Source organism: Stegodyphus dumicola, chromosome 12, assembly GCF_044657685.1.
Source record: "Stegodyphus dumicola isolate Sdum_Otavi_A_Nest chromosome 12, ASM4465768v1".
Taxonomy (NCBI): domain Eukaryota; kingdom Metazoa; phylum Arthropoda; class Arachnida; order Araneae; family Eresidae; genus Stegodyphus; species Stegodyphus dumicola.
Window position 1 is genome coordinate 30587311 of NC_140779.1, and position 18851 is coordinate 30606161.

The 18851-nt window shown below is 33.4% G+C and overlaps 1 protein-coding gene across 1 annotated transcript; it reads right to left on the reverse strand.

Moving 5' to 3' along the window:
* Positions 1-1765: 1765 nt before the first annotated feature.
* On the reverse strand, positions 1766-15246 carry LOC118199955 (uncharacterized). The gene is made up of 2 exons (XM_085827377.1): positions 15087-15246; positions 1766-2230 (listed from the first exon to the last, which is right to left on the reverse strand). Exon 2 carries the CDS (start codon positions 2228-2230, stop codon positions 1904-1906), a length of 327 nt encoding a protein of 108 aa, XP_085683503.1. The 5' UTR covers positions 15087-15246; the 3' UTR covers positions 1766-1903.
* Between the last annotated feature and the right edge of the window lie 3605 nt (positions 15247-18851).

An 18851-nucleotide genomic window follows, 5' to 3' on the forward strand; every position in this document is an offset into this window, starting at 1 on the left:
GTTGAGAAACATGTACACGAGCTTTATCCTGCTGACATAGAGCGCCCGGAATACGTAGAAGAATGGGAAAGACCTATTGGCTCCACAAATTCCTTATATAGCAATCACTGTTGAGGTTGCCCGCAATCTGCATTAGATGAGATCGACAATTATGCCCAATAGCTGTCCACGCCATGAAGCTAGTCGTTTGTGCGGTATGACTCCGGATAACACACCTATAGGAGCAGACGTTTCCCTCTGTAACGTCTGAAGGGTACTCTTCCATCATTGTGCTACAGACTATAGCGAGACTCATCGGAGATAACGGATTGTTGCCACAGGGCACGCATTGTGTGTCGTGCTACTTGAACTCGGAGGCGCCTCTGTTTCAGCGACAGGAAAATCCTACGTAGAGGGAACGTAGCACTCAGTTCATGCTGCAGGAGACGGCGACGAACCATAGAGCTAAACAACACAATACCTGCAACCTGTTTATTATCTGTACTATATAATTAACATCTGTTGGCCTTGATATTTTTAATTTTAATAATTTCTCTTGCCATTGAAAATAAAATAACATAAATAATTTTTCCAGTTGAAAAGGCTGTTAGAAGTACAATGAGTAATTTACGGGTAATTAATAGTTATTCACCTATTAATCTTAACAGATCTTAATAGGTGAATAACAGTCATAAAATAAATTTTTAAGGTATTTTTCCCACTTTTCCGCATGCCATTTGTGGTGTAGCTGGGTATTCGGGAGGTGTGGAGCTCGAATCCTGGTAACGGCACTGCACATTCTTCATTTTTCTGACATCGAAAATTCTATAAGAAGTATAAGTAAAAGCAGCACCCAAACCAAAAGGTGGAGGACGATAATTCATCCCCGCCAGGATTTGGCGATTGGGTTCCTTAATTCCCAATTCCACCATTTAATATGGGGGAGCCTGTAAGGCATTTTCTCCCTCTTTTCTGCAAGTCTTTGTAGTGTAACTAGAGGCAAGTTCGATGCGTACTCAGGAGGTCCAGAGTTCGAATCCTCGGGAGGGCACTGCACAATTTTAACGTTCCTGCATTGTTATAACCTAGCAATTCTTTACATTTCATCATTAAAATATATTTGTAACTAAATTACATTTTATTGTATAAGGATTTAAATTTTACTTTTATATATTTAAAAGAGTGGTCTTTCATCCGGTATTTTGTGATTCGGTTCTCGATCTCTCCAGGATAAATAAAATTTTATCTTAATGCTAAATTTTGTAATATGTATTCTTAGCACATTTTCAGAACATGTAGGACAATTCGGTTAAATAAATATTTATTATTTTTTGATAATTTACGTACGTACCTTCATACACAGTGATAATAATAAAATTAACAGGAAATATGTCTAATTTTAGTACAAATGATTTTTATAATGCTCTTTGGCATTGATTCTGCTAATCTTGTACATATATGTTTTACTTCATTATCATGAAATCACATTATTACAACATTCTTAATCATGCGTTATTTTGTTATACAATCCATTTTGCTAAGGTGTTCCTTCAGAATATACCACAAGTTTTCGATCGGATTTATGTCTGATGAATTCCCAGTCCAGTTTTTTCAACATGAATCTTCTGATAAATTTTGAATCGTGAAATACTGCCGATATTTTTTCTCGGGTATAGGTAGCTCGAATTATATTTCAGTCATTTTTGAGAATATGTTGCTTTATTATAGTTATGGTTCTATAACTCATTTTATAAAGATCAAAACACATATAAAAAGAGATAGAAACTCAGAATCTAACATTGTAACAGTTTATTAAAAATATATTAGTTTCTGTACAATATCCTAATTATAAAAACAAATATGATTAACAACAAAAAGCTCATTAAAATTGAAATAACATATTATGACATCATCCACGCCCGTGCTACCTTCCTATGACATTCGGGTGCAGAGCTGTGAGATCAGGATAATCAATGCCTTTGTCTCTGAAATATGGTCGAATGTCTTCGTAAGATGGAGTAGTTGGAATGTAAAAGGGATCGATGAAAGATCGAATTCTGTCTTGGACATCCTTGTCGAACTTTGGTGTAGGTCCATGCTTCAAAGGTCTGGATGGAAATCCAAATCTTCGGTAATAAATTGGATGATGATATGCTTCAGGCCAGAAAAAGGCTAAAGAATGGTGGACCATAATAGCCAGGATAACAGCTAAATGTATGGCAAAATTCCTGAAGTTATAAAACGGCCGCATCTGCAAAATACGAAAGTTTTTAAATATCTAATAACTCAGCATTATTCAGATTAAGTAAATAAGTTTTTTTTAAAGTTAAGAGACATATTATTTACTTCTGCACGAGCACAGTTTTATTTTTCTTAGAACTGTTAATTTCTTAACAGCAAAAATAAATTTTAAACTCTACTAACCAGTCTTTAAATTGACCAAAGCTAAATTGTATTTTTTTTTAAAAATTTAAATGAAGCTTCCGAGTACACTTCTCACATCTCACATCTTTAAAAATGTGATTTTGGCAACAATTTTCCTTTCTTATTGTTGCTGATAGATTTTTGATGAAATCGCGTCATTTTGAATAGTTTCATTCTTTTAGAAATGTGGGTTTGGGAACAATTTTCCATCGTATTTCTTATGTCACTGTTTTTAAGAGATTGGCATATTTCATTGTCTTTTTTTTTTAATATTTATAATACATTTTTATTGATTTTTTTTTTTTTTTTTGGATAAAGTTGTTTTGCAGAGTAAAATTCTGCGCGGAATTTTTTATTTTTGAGTTTCTTTCATGTTATTTTTTGCTTATTTTTCTATTTGTAAGATATCGAAAAGTTTTGTATGATTTGTTTTCCTTCAACGGAAAGTTGGTTAATTTTTTATTAGGATAATTAATATTTGTATTAAGGAATATAGCTTATTTCATTGCAATGTTTTTCTCTTTAAAATATAAGATAAAATATCATTAATTATACTTCGCTTTTCAGAATTTTTTGTTTTTTATATTCTTTTATGTTATTTATTTCTCATTTCACTGTCTTTAAGATAATGAAAAGTTTTGAGTGATTTTTTTAGGAAACAAAGTTCTTAACCTCCTTTATGACATTTGAGTTCTTAAGATTTTGCAAAGGGAATTTGGTTAATTTATTTATTAGGATAATTAATATTTGTATTAAGGGACATTGCTTATTTCATTGTAATTTTGCTATACGTAATAACTTTTTTTTATGAAGTTGTTCTGAAATTCTACGCAGGTTTTAAATTTAACGTTTGGTGTTCCCTTCAGCCATTTTTCAGGTACATTTAAAAGCCAAACGAAGGCTGGCAGCGAAGCTGCTATTTATAAAATATTACAGTTTTCATAGGGATCACGACAACGAAATTTGGCACAAAATATATTGGTCAGTTTTACAAAACTGTTAATTTTGAAAACTGCAAATATATTTATTTAACCCAAGAACATAAGAGAGCTTTAACGAAGCCTTAACAATCATGACAGAAAAATGAGACAGAATTCTATCTGATTAAAATGTTCATTCATATTATAAACCGTATAATATGAATCAGCATTTTAATCAGATAGATGAACATAGTAGATAGCATATGAGAGTTGAGAGCAGGGTTCGGACATGCGGGGGATTTCATCGACTATTTGGGTATCGTCTGGATCCCGCAACTGTCCAGAAAAACAATATTGCCAAACAGGAGCTGATGTAGGAAGACAGACGTACTGCGGATTCTTACAATACCAATGCTGAATTAAGACAGTAGCTATACATCGTTGTACATTATATATTAAGGTGACTCATACACCTTAAACCCCTCATGATCTTCGAATATGTGACTGTTGCAAGAATTGGGATATTTTATTTATTTTAAAAGCAATTATTTCCAACTTTTTACAGATGACTACATAACATAGCTGCTTTGGAAACTAGTAACTAGAAAGTTTGTGTTGCCACAAATATTTTTGTAATTTAATCCTCTTTGTGACAAAATATTTCGCCATGTTTCCACCTTGCGCGCATGATATTTTAAAAATGGCTAATGGTACGTGCTTGAAATTAGATGGACTTCTTTATGTGGGCACTATTTTCTATCTGAACCAACAATCTGATGAATATTTTAATATTGAAAAATTTTATGGACGAAAACGTTACAAATTTTGTTAATAAAATACATTTTATATACTCAACTCAAAATAAAATAAAAATTTAACATGAAATTTTTAGAATTTTAGGTTTACAGTAGTTTCCAAATGTTATAAAAGCTATATATTAAATATGGAATTAAATTATGAAACAGAATGTTTTAAACTGTGCGCGCAAGTTGGAAACATGACGAAAAATGTTGTCACAAACGGATTAAATTATAAAAATATTTTTGGCAACACAAACTTTCTGATTACTATTTCAGAAAGCAGCTATATTATATAGTCAGCTGTAAAATGTTGGTATTAATTGCTTTTAAAATAAATAAGTTATCCCAATTCTTGCAACAGTCACCTATTCGAACATCTTATGCGTTTTAAGGTGTATGAGTCCCCTTAATAGTGCACTCGATATATTAATACATACAATAATAAAAGTTCCTAAACTCTAAAGACATATTGCAATACCAGTGCACATTATGTAAGTTACGTTATAACTACATACTTCGTTATACATTCTACATTAATAATGCATGCATACATACGTTACGTTAATACATACATAACATAAAAAAGTGCACTCCCTTTTTCGAATCCATTGAGCGTTAAACTTATGCATTAACATTACATTAACTGGTATAAAATGTACGTATGTATGAGTTAGGTATCCTATGGCTAAATGGGACCCTGTTCTGCACTGCAGAGTTTAATGCCTAGCGCTTCGGGTTTTAACATCATTATGCGTATTTTCTTCTGTATTGAGGGTTGCTTGACCATAAATCTTTTGTAGGGGGCTGTATTTGTAGTTGACAAAGCCTGTCGGAAGTATTGTGAAAGTGGGCATCATGTCATATAATAATCAGAACATTGATAGCTTTGGCACAGGAGATAGAAAAAAAACGAAGCAAAGCATATACATAAAGAGAGAAAGCGCCTCTATAAGGGTGACTTGCGCATGCGTCAGAAGAAATCAAGCTCTAAGCCAGGAGTTCTCAACTTATGTTACGCACACCACTGGTGGTACGTAAGAGAAAAATAGGTGGTACGCAAAAAAAGCAAAGTGTTTTTAACTATTAAATTCAAAAATTAAAACCCCAACATCCTGATTGAGTTTTTTTCTCTAACAATCGTAAATTTATGCGATCCGAGCTTTCTTCAAGAGTGATGGTGGTAATGGTACTTTGTAGTGGTGGTACTAAAGGTTTTCAATTTTTGCTTAGATGATACGCGTTAGTCAAAAGGTTGAGAACCGCTGCGTCTAAGCTAAACAGCGGATATTAAAATCCAACGAATCGATCTACGTCTGTAGTAATTTTATTGCTGCTTCGAAGAACGATTTTAAGATGAAATGATTGCTACAACATCTATGATGTAATTTCGTTAGAATTCCAAAATGCAAAATGCATGAGCATACTACTAAACTTCCATTACTAAAATGCATGAGCTAATTTGCAGGTGCAATTTGCCTGCATACAGCGAAATGCATTTAGACTGGTTTTACATGGTAAAGGAGTTCCACAAAAAGGCCCCTGTTAAAATGGTGCAGGATGTAAAATAAATTCATAACTAAAAAACTGGTTCTAAAAATGATATCAATAATTCAACTAAAACTTGCTTTAAAATATCACATCTAAACTTTTAACTAAAGTTTTATATAAATCTATTTAAATAAAAGTTATGTTCAATAAACTTATATTCACCTGGTAAATATTATGGATACACTTTTATACATATGCTTTTTTTTTAAGAATTTTTCTTTTAGTTCATTCCCTTTTTAAAGAATTTCATATGTAATGCAATCTGTTTCATGCAATTTCAATCTAGATGTATTCTATTTTGCACCTCATCTTCTATCCAGAACCTTTTCACTCGTTGGGTTACATAAGCTGTCACCCACATACACTTAAGAACCGACTATGTTATTTATTTTTTTTATTGTACTTTATTAAAGTTTGGACAAAAAGTTCTGCATATATTTTGAAATGTCCTCAAAATTAAAGAAAACTACTATGATATTTTATACGGTTAACGAAACTGCACAAAATAATAATTTGAATAACATTTTCAATTATAACCGCACGACTACTTGATTGCGTCTCTAGATCAGATAACTTACATTTAATTTAAAAATTGTAAATAAAATGTATGACTTCAGTTTTAGCTACTCCACTAGATTTTTATTACGCAGATATTTTTAAACTCAGAAATACGCCCACCATGATGATGCGCCCAACAACAACATGTACACCAAAAAAATGTTGGATTATTATAGAGAAAAGATTTAGAATATAATATAAACAAATATAAGTGGTATAGAATATGCCTGAATGAAATTCGTCTTTGAAGAACATTTTTATACTAAATTGTGCTGCTGTCTAAAAAAGATTAATCGAAGCGTATATAAATTCAGTTGCACAAATTATTAAATAAAGGCAGAGCATCAAAAGCTGCACTTTAAAGCAATTATTTAATGGCAAATTGAAGGTCATTTCTTTCTCAGCTTGCATTAACTCTAATAAGAAAGATCATGAATTAAAAATAATCCACATTAGATCCACTAGAAGATTCCAAATAAAATAGTTTAAGTATTCTAGCCGCAGAATGCGACATTACTAAAAAGGCATATCATAATTAAACTGTGCATAGATCTTTGAAAATACATGCCCTCCTAAAAAATAGAAAAAAAAAAAACAAGACCTTGTTTTTATTTCGCATATTTTTACGTGTATATAAATACTAACTTTTGAATTAAATAAAAATGGACAGAATATCTTTGTAAATATTTAAAAAGATTCTTTTCAGTGAAAGTAATTTAAATAATGATAGCTTTCTGCGGGTTCGTGGATTTGGAGTAAGTGATGATAACACTTGATGAAAAATCAAAACACAATTTATTCCCAGTGGCATAGTTAGGGTGGGGCAAGGGGGGACATCTGACCCCGGGCGCACCATCCAAGGGGCGCCAAATTTATGCTACGAAATTTTTTAATGAAGTGTTTTCCATTCTTGGTACACAGAAAGGGGCGCAAATTCTTCAGTTGTCCCAGGGCGCTGGAAACTCTAGCTACGCCCCTGTTTATTCCCCAGTATTACATAGGACAGTTCAAAAGACACGTTTACAGTTCTCGAAAAACTACGATAAAGACGCTGAAACAGTGCACAACACTGCCTTCGGGGTATGACGGTGAAGACAGCTTCATGGCAACTAGAGTACAGCTTCCGACTCGGTCTATCCCTCTCAAGCTAATCTCCAAACTCAAGACACTACTACTGAACTCATGATACTCTACTACATTACTATTCTGCGCACAGGCAGGATATATATATCTTTAACCTACCTTCCAGAGTATTCCCAAGAAAACTGCTAAGAATGCATTCTAGAATGTTCTCGCTTCATCTATGGCATATAGCCAACTTTGTCGCCAATTATCGCCAAATGTGGAAACCAGACCTTTTCTTGCCGCTTTCTGGCAGCCCTAATGCCGCTTAGCCGGGAAGCTACCTCAGTAAAAGCTCGGCATTTCGCAACAATATGTATTATTTCGATAGTTTTCAATAAAGAGTGAGTAAAATTTAATTTGTTTTAGAGAAGGAGCTTAGTCTTGCTAACCTGGCCTTGTCCTTAATATTTTACCGTCTTCACGTTTGCTAAAATATTTCTCCTGTAAGTCGGCAATTTAGTTTTATTTCATAGAGCATCTTAATGTCAAGTATCTTTTGTTTCTCTTGTGAGAGATTCTTTTTCTAAAGAAGATTTCATATGGCAGATACTTTTTCTTTTAAGGCGTATGTGTATGGTGGTTTGGTTTATTTGATTATGGCAAAGCACTAGAGTGCTCTGCCTAAAGGGAGGGATGCCTTCTTTGGAAGACTTTCCTAAGTGTCTCCACACATGGGGAAAACGAAAACATCCATACAGCCAACCCTTCGAACCTCGAAACGGACTACCAGTGTTCAGCGACTTTACCGTGCAAAATTTAATAAATTTATATTGATTACAAAATGTTGAAATAAAACTTTTTGCTCTTACTTCCATTATACATCTAAACATCTGTATCTTTAAATACGCGATAAATACACGATTTAAATACTCAATGACATAGTTTAAATACATGATATTAGAGACTAGACTCACGTATATAATTAAGAAAGAACCAAGGAGAATTGAGCATGATTCGATGCTCAGAAGGGTATCATCAGAGTTAAATTCCCAGACTTTCGAAGTTAAAATCACTTGAGAAAACGTGGCGTAAAACCTTTTACGACTACGTTCTAGAAATCATTTCCTGTTCCTAGAAATTCTATAAATGTTTTCTTGAATAGAATATAACAAATTGAAAATGTGTTCTACGAGTTCTGGAAATATTTTCCAAAGACGTTAAATGATGTTTTCTAAATTAGCGTCATTTGGAATGGATTGTAAAAATAAATCATACAAAAAAATTTAACTTTCACTTAAATTAAAATCCAGTAAAAATCGTGAATAGCAAAAGTAGGTGTATTTTTGATTCATAATCGAAGAATAACACTAAACATATTAAAGAATAACACTACACAAAAATTTTAAACAGCATTAAATAGGTACAAGTAGGAGCTCAGGTGTTTGAAGTATTGTTGAATCTAGTTAACTGTTCGCGCTAATTTTGAGTGAGAACACCGTAGAAGGCGGTTTGAGGAACTCTCACCACTCCTCTTTTACCAAAAACCTCTCGAAAGGATCTTAGCTGTTTTGTGCAGTTCGAGTGCCCACTTTACTCTTAGAATTAATCACTTTACTCTTACACTCTATAAGCTTAGCATTAATTTAAATGCTAATTCTTAAGTGTTACGTTGAAGTACTAATAGTAATACAACGAAGGGTAATTTCCGTTTTTACATGCAGGTATTTTATACTCAGCTTTTTAATTCATATATGCCTGTTGTGGACCCAGAGCCGGGACAAGGGTGAGGCACGCTTAACCTCAGGTTAACAGCTAGAAGAAACGCCAAGCTGGTTATGAAAAGGTTAAAATAATTACGGTTGTTTAAAACAAATTACGATTGTTAATTTTTAGCTTTGAAAAGATCAATAAACCCTGTTTTAAGGCATCGTTTCTAAAGTAATATCTTTCATTCTCTGTGCTGTGTCAAATATTAAGAAATAAAACGCCTTTAACACAGTTTACAATGATTTAAAATCATTATATTCATGATACTGCTTTCATTTTCATTGCTATATTGCCAATTGCCTAATTTCTAATGGCCATCTTTCATAGCCGTCTTCTGCACAATAATGGAGCTCCGTGAGACACAGCAACGTCTCACGGAGCATAGTATCGTTAACGGAGAACATAGTGTCAGCATAGTGAGCATAGTGTCGTTAACATGAGACACAGCATAGTGTCAGTAAAGAACAAAATTATTCGATTGTAATGAAATGCTAATACAAATTATTCATCAGAATTTTCAAAATAATTTTCACATTCAAAATATCACATCCTTTTTAGAATGAGGTTCATTAATTTCTATAAAGGGATTAAGGAGAATTTTGTATTGTAAATAATTACTCGAAGTCTGAATGAAGTCAGTTTGTTCTCAAAACTTCTGTGGGTTTACAGTAATACATATGTATATATATATATATATACATATATATATAACATTATTAACATAACGTTAAAACATTATTAACATTTTACTTTCAAGTTACTTCAAAACATCTTTCAAAATATAACTTACTAGTATGGATTCACTCTTTTAAGATAATTCTACTTTAATTAAACTTAGGAGATAATCTAACCAATTAATCAATATTATTTAGTAAATAAATTAGTATATATATATATATATATATATATAATGTTGTATGATCTTAAATCCATTTAGTGTGAATACAAGTTATTACTACTTGCGCAATTGCTGCAAAGTAGGAAATATATATATATATGTGTGTGTGTGTAAGTAGCAGCACACACATAATATAAATATAATATGTAAGATAAAAAATATAAAAGCAAACTGCTAAATTTAATTCACTATAACCTCTTTTATTTTATTTGGGAACATCTATCTGTCCTAAAAATAGCTCTTAAGTCATTCAAATTAATCATGCAATCTTACGTAACCCTTAATGGAGATGCCTCTTGACCAATCATCAAATTGTAAACCAAAACTAAAAACTGAATCTCTCTCTTCTTTCTATGAATTAATGCGTCACTTTTGCTTATGTTCTCCTGTTGGCTAGACGTCTTTCTGCAATTATGTGTGTGCTGCTACTTTCGCTTCTATGGGAATAATATCAAAATTGAAAATGTTCTTTAATAGGCACGAGTAGAGTGCCAAGTGAGTTGTAGCCACAAGTGAATTAAAATAAATAAAAGGAATTTAATCCGTCTCGATTGCTTATTCTTCAACATAGATGGAGCTTCACGTATCTACGAAACTAGTATTTTCTACGCATCTACGTCTCAGTGTTCTTATTTCAGTGCCTCTAAAAGTGTTCTGTCATTACATTGTTCGGCCAGTTCTAATTATGAAGAAATCTACATGGGTTTTTTTATTCTGTGTTTGTTCACAGTGAATCATGGGAAATGTCCTGTTTCACCGAAACTTTTAATGCAAGTTTGTGCCGCATTCATAATCAAATCTTTCATGTCCTGTCACCCAACCAGTTTCATTACATATGTATATATACTATTCTCTAACATTAAAATTTATTATTGCAACTAACGTGTTGAAGACGATTTGCGTTTAATGAACTTCATTGATTAATCTTGCATGGGAAATGCCATACTGCTTCTTCTTCAACCAACGCTTGTCTTTGGCAAGCCGGCTATGTAACTCCGCGCCATCCAGTATAACCTTGTCCATCCTTCTAGTAAGTCTTCTCGAGTTTCCACCTCCACAGCGTTGCAGGTGGGGAGATGATCAGCGATTAAGCAGAAGCACCTGGGTCGACACGTCATTAAAATTGCCAGACACGGCACTGACCTTTGCGCAGTCGAATAATTAGTGCAAGGCCTGCATGGCTTTTGAGAAATGTCTCCTCAGATAACGCAAATATAGCGCTGAACAAGCAAACTCTACCAACAGTAAGTCAAACATGCCAAGTATACCACGTATGTGTACATGTACTGTATATCCGAAGCGTGCCGCAACATTTCAGCAGTACTGATCAAAATTCAAGCAATGTAAATAACTTAAGAACCATTATATAAAATAGCTCCTGCACATCAGCAAGTATGCGCGAACATCTCCACTAATTTAACAGTGAATATTAATTTGGATGACGTGTCAGACAAAGAAAGCACACAGCTGACTTCAGGCTCTGTCTAGACCTGAATTGCAAGTGTAATGCTACCCAATGCCCATCCCCATAAGTGGCTGCACAACCTAACTGCTTTAAATACGTGTATTTAAATGTAAATGTCGCATCGGATGTACTGAACAGTCAAAGGACAATATCTTAGAATATCTGTGCAAAAGCATATGTACAGTACAATCCTGCGCACACCGCAGTGACATAGCAAGATGCGCCTATGAACAGCAGAAATGTATACTTACATGCCCCGGCATGTCAGACATCCTAAGCTCATTTGCATAACTGCCAGAGCAATTATATTGCTCAATATGTATCAAAATCTAATGTCACATTGGACATAATAAAAACACTGCTGAATCCGAACACTGCACAAACTGTAAATGTAATACCACGTAACGCAAGTGTAACGTCATTTCCGCATAGTAATGTAAAGTCATATGTTGTATCGAATTACGTAACATAATATAGAAAATACTTACAGTACCGCATTATATGCAAACGCTGTCATAAATAAGTATCTATGTGTCTGTACAAAAATCAAACAGGTGCAGCAGGATCTCAGATGTAGCTGCCTTGAGCACATATAATGTCTATATATCAGGTCTGCCTGTACGCTATCCTAAAGCTCAATCACATAAATGCAAGAGCAAATATAGTGTAATAAATATTCTATATGCAATGTTCTATATACAATGTATTTACAGAGTTGAATCTGCATAATGTAATTCGTAAATGTAAAGTCAATAATGGTAATGTAATACCACTATTATCTCATATCTCATATATAATGTAAATGCCGTATTGCATAGTGTATATATAAGACATGCAATGTCATAATTATGTAAATATGTATATTCACAGCACTATTTATACGTGCACTGAAGTAATTTAGTTGCAACCGCCTTCTGCACACACGTAGTGTATATGTACTAGCCCTGCATGAAAGCTCCCCCAGGCTCACTTGCGTAATTACTGGAATAATTATTATGTTCTATACGTAGATATATGCAATCTCTAGCCAACTTTAGATAAGGGTGGACGTGGTGCTGTACTGATTAATCTTTACGGCAAAGGGACAGTGCCCACGTCCACCGACACTTATCACTTATCCCCTTCTCGTGAATACCCTTCTTTTACAACAGAATAAATTTCATACTATTTTAAAAGAAGTATGGAATCAACATAGATCTCCTTTCAAAGGGCAACCGTATGATCCTGCACTTGTTAACATTCAGAATGCAGACAGTATGATGTAGGTCCCTTCTCGTGAGTTGTACAGTGGGCATATGGGGAAGCTGACAATGCCTATTTTATGGAGATCGCTCTGGAAGTAGTCGTGGCCTGTGTTCAGTCTGAAAGATGGCCACAGTGACGTCTTAGCCTAGGTTGTTGGGGTGGATCTTGGTATTACAGTAGAGTCCCGCAAACACGACTCCCGATATCTCTCATTCCGTATAACTTGACAACTTTTTAGGAAATGTTTTACGTTATGTTTAGGACAAACAGAGGAAATATTACAAAATACAGTACATATAATTATTATTTATGTGTATGCCTTTCTTGTTCTGAGTACAATTAAACGTGAGTAGTTTTATAATAAAAATGTTTAATATTTTTATTACAACAAAAACTCTGAAACACTCTTGCAATGATCTTCTAGTAAAGGCTTCATGGCCGAGTGAATAAATCCATTGAATACGTAATAGCTCAATATATTTGGTAGGATTTGCTCAAATCTACCAAACGAGAGTTCACCAGAGGCCGAGCGGTAAAGTCGCTAAACACTGGTAATTCTACCCGGGTTCAAATCTCGACAAACAGGCTGACGGCATGGATATTTTCGTGGTTTTCACCATGTGTAACGCGTATACGAGCCCGGTTTCCTTAAATTTAAAAAGTCCTGCACGAAGGCATACCTCCCTTTAGGCAGATAGCCCTCGAGTGTTTTCCCATAATTAAATAAACCAAACCAAACGGTTGTGTTGTAGGTGTGCTTTCTTGTTTTTGCTCACGCGTAACGTGAACACAAGCTAGTTTCACTTAGAAATGTCTCCACGAAAATTCTCACTTATTTTGTCTTAATCAATTGACCAAACAAAAATGAAAAATTTATTTCATTATTAACTTTCGTCATTAAGTATTTGATTATTAAAAACTGTTTCATTATTTAATAAGTTTTATATTTCGGTCGAGTATTTAACATTTGAATTTGTGAGAATGTAAACTCAGTATCTCGTATTTTATTTAACTTTCAGATTGCTTAATATTTATATTAGTGCGTCAGATTTATATAAGGTATCAAATGATACACCATTACAAGGTGATAAAAATTATATTACCTTGAAGCAAAAAAGTATAAATTTCTTCTGTAGTTCACTTCTATCAAATTTACGATTACAAAAAAATAACGGAAAAGTTACATAAAATTCTTGCCATCAACATCTGCAACAGTACCTCAAGTTGGAAGTTCTAATACTATGATTGACTTTTGTTTGAATCTCGATTTTCAGTAATATTTCTTTGTAAATTTCAGTCGATGGCAACACATGAGTATTTATTTTTATTCAGTGCCCCGAAACAGAAATTTTTCGTTTCTTTGCCAGTACTGAACTAATGAACAGAGATCTCATCAATACCATGCCAAAAACACGAATTCTGCATTTTTTGGTTTCAATTTTTTAACTTTGTGGAGAAAAAAATATAAATATTTTCTTACAGAAATATAACTAAATTATTATATTAAAATCATAACTCAAATTTTTCCATCATTTCACCTGTCACAGTATGAGCATGATGTAAGACTACCTGTCATAATAATAGATTTAGTAGGTATATAGTACACGCTTACAGTAGTTACAGTAGGTATACGCTTTGGATAGCAAAAAGCATAGGTTTTGGGCTTTTAATAAATGGTCAGGTGGCGTTTCTGAAACTGTTCTAAACTTATTCAACATTTGTTAACGTAACAGCAAGGAAAATTAAATGTTTAACTTCAGTTTATGGAAAGCTGTAACAAATATTAATATTTCTTTTTAGAAATTTTTAAAAACATGTGTCTCACAGACGGCAGTCATCTGTGCACAACTAAAGTTCATATGAGATGCAAATAACAGTTAAAACTTTCATTAGTATTTGCTATGTTAAAATTTTGTGAAATTTTTATCTTAATCATTAACCGGAATAATTTTAAATGCCGAGAAAGATATGATTATGATTTCTCCTAAATATTTTGTCAATATGCTAAAAAAAGTGGTGCAAACGTAATCATCATATTTTTAATAAAATAAAATACTTAGGGATATTCCCTATACGGATGCATTGAAAAATGTCTCGTATTTTAAACTTGCTTTTCTTGAAGCAGTCATTTTACAGATTCGTGGTTTTGGCTTTGTGTTGACCATAGGGTTATTACATTGTCCGGTCTTTCAAGCAGTTTCTCTCAGTGAACTCAAATTTAGTTCTTTATGGAATATAAGCAATTTAGAATGATCCTAAAATGGAAAAACTTTGAGCATCATGCAAAATCGGTGACTCCAAAATTATTTTGCAATTATTTATGTGGTTCATCGCAATCGTTATGGAGCCTTAATTGCATAAAGAGAAAACTATATTGAATAATACATTCAAAATATAGAAAGAGCATTCTTACTTACCGCCTACGTCCGGAGTTGACCGGGAACAGCGAAACTCGTCAGATTGCAGGCAATAAGTGAATGTGTTGATGTTGACATAAACTCTCCATCTCGAAAGGAGGCGGGAACGAGCGTTTTTCATTTCTAACGTGTTCCACTTCTGGGTCTGTGGGTCGAGGACCCTTCAATAGAAGTTCCACCGCAGAGCTGTGGCAACAAACCCAAGATCAAGGCCATCAGGTCATTGTCCTGGGAAACGACCATACTCTCCAGAGTTGCCGACTGTCTCAGTAGGATGCCGGTAAAAATAATCAAGTAATTTCGCCATAGCAGAACTATGTTTCGTACTTTGATGAGAGTTTTTTGGGGTTTATTTATTTATATACAGGGAAAATGTCAAGGTAGCAAAAAACATAAAAAATGCAAAGGATGTTGTTGAGCTATTTTAAAGTCATAATGCTGTAGCTATAAGCTAAAAGTTACTCTCTTTTGGCCTGGCTTCGTGTTTTAGTTATTTATGGGGTTCTTATGATTTGAGGTTGATGAATTTCTCATTTCAAGAGCTATTTAAAAGTTAATACGTTTAAATGTTACGCATAATATAATATTAAGAAGAGGACAAATTCTACTTTTTCTCGAACTCGAATCCAAATCCTAAAATGTTCGTGAATTTCTCAGTATCTTCATATAAGCATATAATAATAATAACCAGGAGAGCTATTAGATTTAGTTATAAGCTTTTAACTAACACAAATTTCAAATCTGTGTATAATGAAAAATTTTTTCCTTTTTATCTAATATACCAAAAATATTTTATACTTAATTAAAATTTCTAAGCTTTCTAAGAATTTTGATGAATCGAAGCAAATACGTAGGAGGTAAGGATTATTTTAAGAGTTAAAGTAGATAAATACTGAACGCAGTACTCTAAATTTTCTCCAGAAAATGAGCAGTGTAGCTCTCAGAGTCGCCACAAGATGTTACTGGTAATCCAGGTTAACTAAAATTTCAACAATCGTATTCTTCTCTCCCCCCCTCCCAAAAATAGCCTCACCAGTGGCCGAGTGGTTAAAGACTTCTGAATACTGGTAGTTCAACCTGGGTTCCAATACTAGTAAGTGGGTGGACGGCATGTTTAGTTTTCGAGGTTTTTTCCACTTGTGACGTGAATACGATCCAAATGCCTTTAGAAAGTCCTCAACCAAGGCATCTGCTCCCTTAGGTAGATAGCCCTCGTGTGCTTTGCCTTATTCAGGTAACCTAACCTAACAATTAATGCTTGTGTTAGACTTTAATAAAAATGCCAATAAAACTAATCTTTCCAAAGTTTTAAATTGAATGAAAAGCTAAAAAATAAGGAAGTGAACAGTGAAAATCAATAATAAAACGCTAAAATAATTATGTCTTAAATGTGTCACTTGTATTACTAATATTATAAATCGGAACTACTCTGATATGCGCTCTCAAGTCGCCAAATTTCTCGCCAAACATTTTTGGTGAGAAACTCTACGCTGCCATATTACTATTTAAATTTTTTGTCTACATTTCGAACTTAAAGCCTAATATGTCTCCAAAAACGCGGTTTTCGCATATGCAAAAACCACGTTTTGAACACACAATTTAAGCTAAAAATCTGAAACAAAAACAAAAAATTTAGATATCAAAAACGTAAAGTTTCTAACCAAAAATATTTGACAAAAATCCATGTACACAGCGATATGTTTTAACTTAAAAAAACATCTACGAATTGCAAAATATAACCAGCAAAGAGATCTACGAACTACGCACACCTCGCTTTAATAAATTAACATAACAACAATGAATTTCAAAGAATACCATGTACACAGCATCCTGTTTAAACTTTAAAAAATATCTTCGAATTGCACAATTTAGGCAACGAACGAATCTACGAACTCCTCACACTTCGCTTTAATAAATTAACATAATAACAATAAGTTTCAAAGAATACCATGCACACAGCGTTCTGTTTCAACTTTAAAAAACATCTAAGAATTGCACAATCTAGACACTGCGCACTAATTAACAAAATAAACAAAAATAACTAAAATGAATTTCAAACAATTAAAGAAAAACAACAACAACTACAGAAATTCATACTAAAAACAATGACTATAACATTCTACAAAATAAGAACAGGAATAAAATAAAATGCACTTACCATGAATTAATGCTTTTTCGAACAGCAGAAATACCAATTTCATACCGCCTTTAACATGCCGCCACGTAATCACTATCGTATTTATATGACAGCCAGACACACTTTCCAGAAAATTCATGCTATGGTTCACAAATAAAAAAAAATCACAAATAATCACAAATCCCTACTTCTATCATGCACAGCCACTACAAATAATCTCCCAGACCCTCTTTCCACTCCTCCAAACACCCACTGCCTGTCAACAGGATGACCACAATGATATTTCTTTTTGCCGAAATTCAATTCAACAACTTCCACCATTTTATCTTTCCCCCTATCTTCTCAGACACAGACACGAACCAACGAGCTCCAGCGAAAGATTTTTCAACGTCAACAGGGTTGCCATACAATACGCAATCGCGCCAAAAACCAGCGCAGAACACATATCGCCACATTTGCTGAAATTAAGGCGTATATCAGAGTTGTACCTATAAAATAAAGTATATATAGCACTTTGTCCTTTAGCTAGGGCCGCCCCGCCGGTATAGTGGTTAGCGACCCTTATTGCCGTAACGATGGGTCTGGGTTTGAATCCCGGAGAAGCCAGGATTGTAACAATTCGTCCCTTCATAGGAAGCAATGATGGCCACCTTGCAGTGGCATAAGGCTAATGGCAATTAAATAAAGCGGCCGTCCGTTAAAATAATCCTTTATCTAGGAAATATACTATCACTATTACTTTTCCAAAACTACACCAGAACAGCGCTATCTTCTGATAACTGAAGGTATGGAACTATAAACCCACAACTGCGATAAATTTTACTGTCTTCACTTTTAAAATCTGCTAAAAAATTATCATAAATATTATTAAAAGCACTGCCCCATAACATATTGTTTTATATATTGAGCAGTTGGAATTTCAAAGCAAACAAAATACGGTTTACCAATTGCTAAGAAACACTAGTGCTAAAGCTTATAATGCAAAAATTCGAATAGAAGAGATTTTCAAGACATCACCAAAGTTTCTACAGAGTTTGGCAAAAGCGTTTAACATATAAAATAATTAAATTCAATTTTCCTGATTTTATCATTAAATTAATTGCACCTTATCTTCCTGATAGACTCTTTTATATTGACAATATTATTCTGCTAGGAGAAGAATTTTTGTGTTCTCAAGATTCTTTATTCACTCTGCATTTATCCTATATTTTGTATTTATTCTATATTTATGCAACTGATGTCTCTCGTTACTATACATCCAATTACATTTGCTTGTTGATGATACAACTATCTACAGTCAAGCTACAAATATGATTCAAAATCGATTACAAAATTATCTGAACAGTCTTGAAAATTGCTTTCTTCATTGGAGAAAAAATCAATACCCAGGAATTAACTACAATAATTTAATTTTTTAGCACTGGCATAACCTAAAAAAAAAAAAAAATAAGACAACATTGTAACATTGTGCTGTTTGAACAAGATATAGATTTTACAACATACCTGGGCATTACTATAAGTAGCAGTTTTCTTTCAGAGAACATTGTTAAAACTTCAACAATTCGGTTTTTTATTAATCTAAGGCCTTTATTAGTTAGATAAAGCAGACTTTCAGTATAAAACAAGGT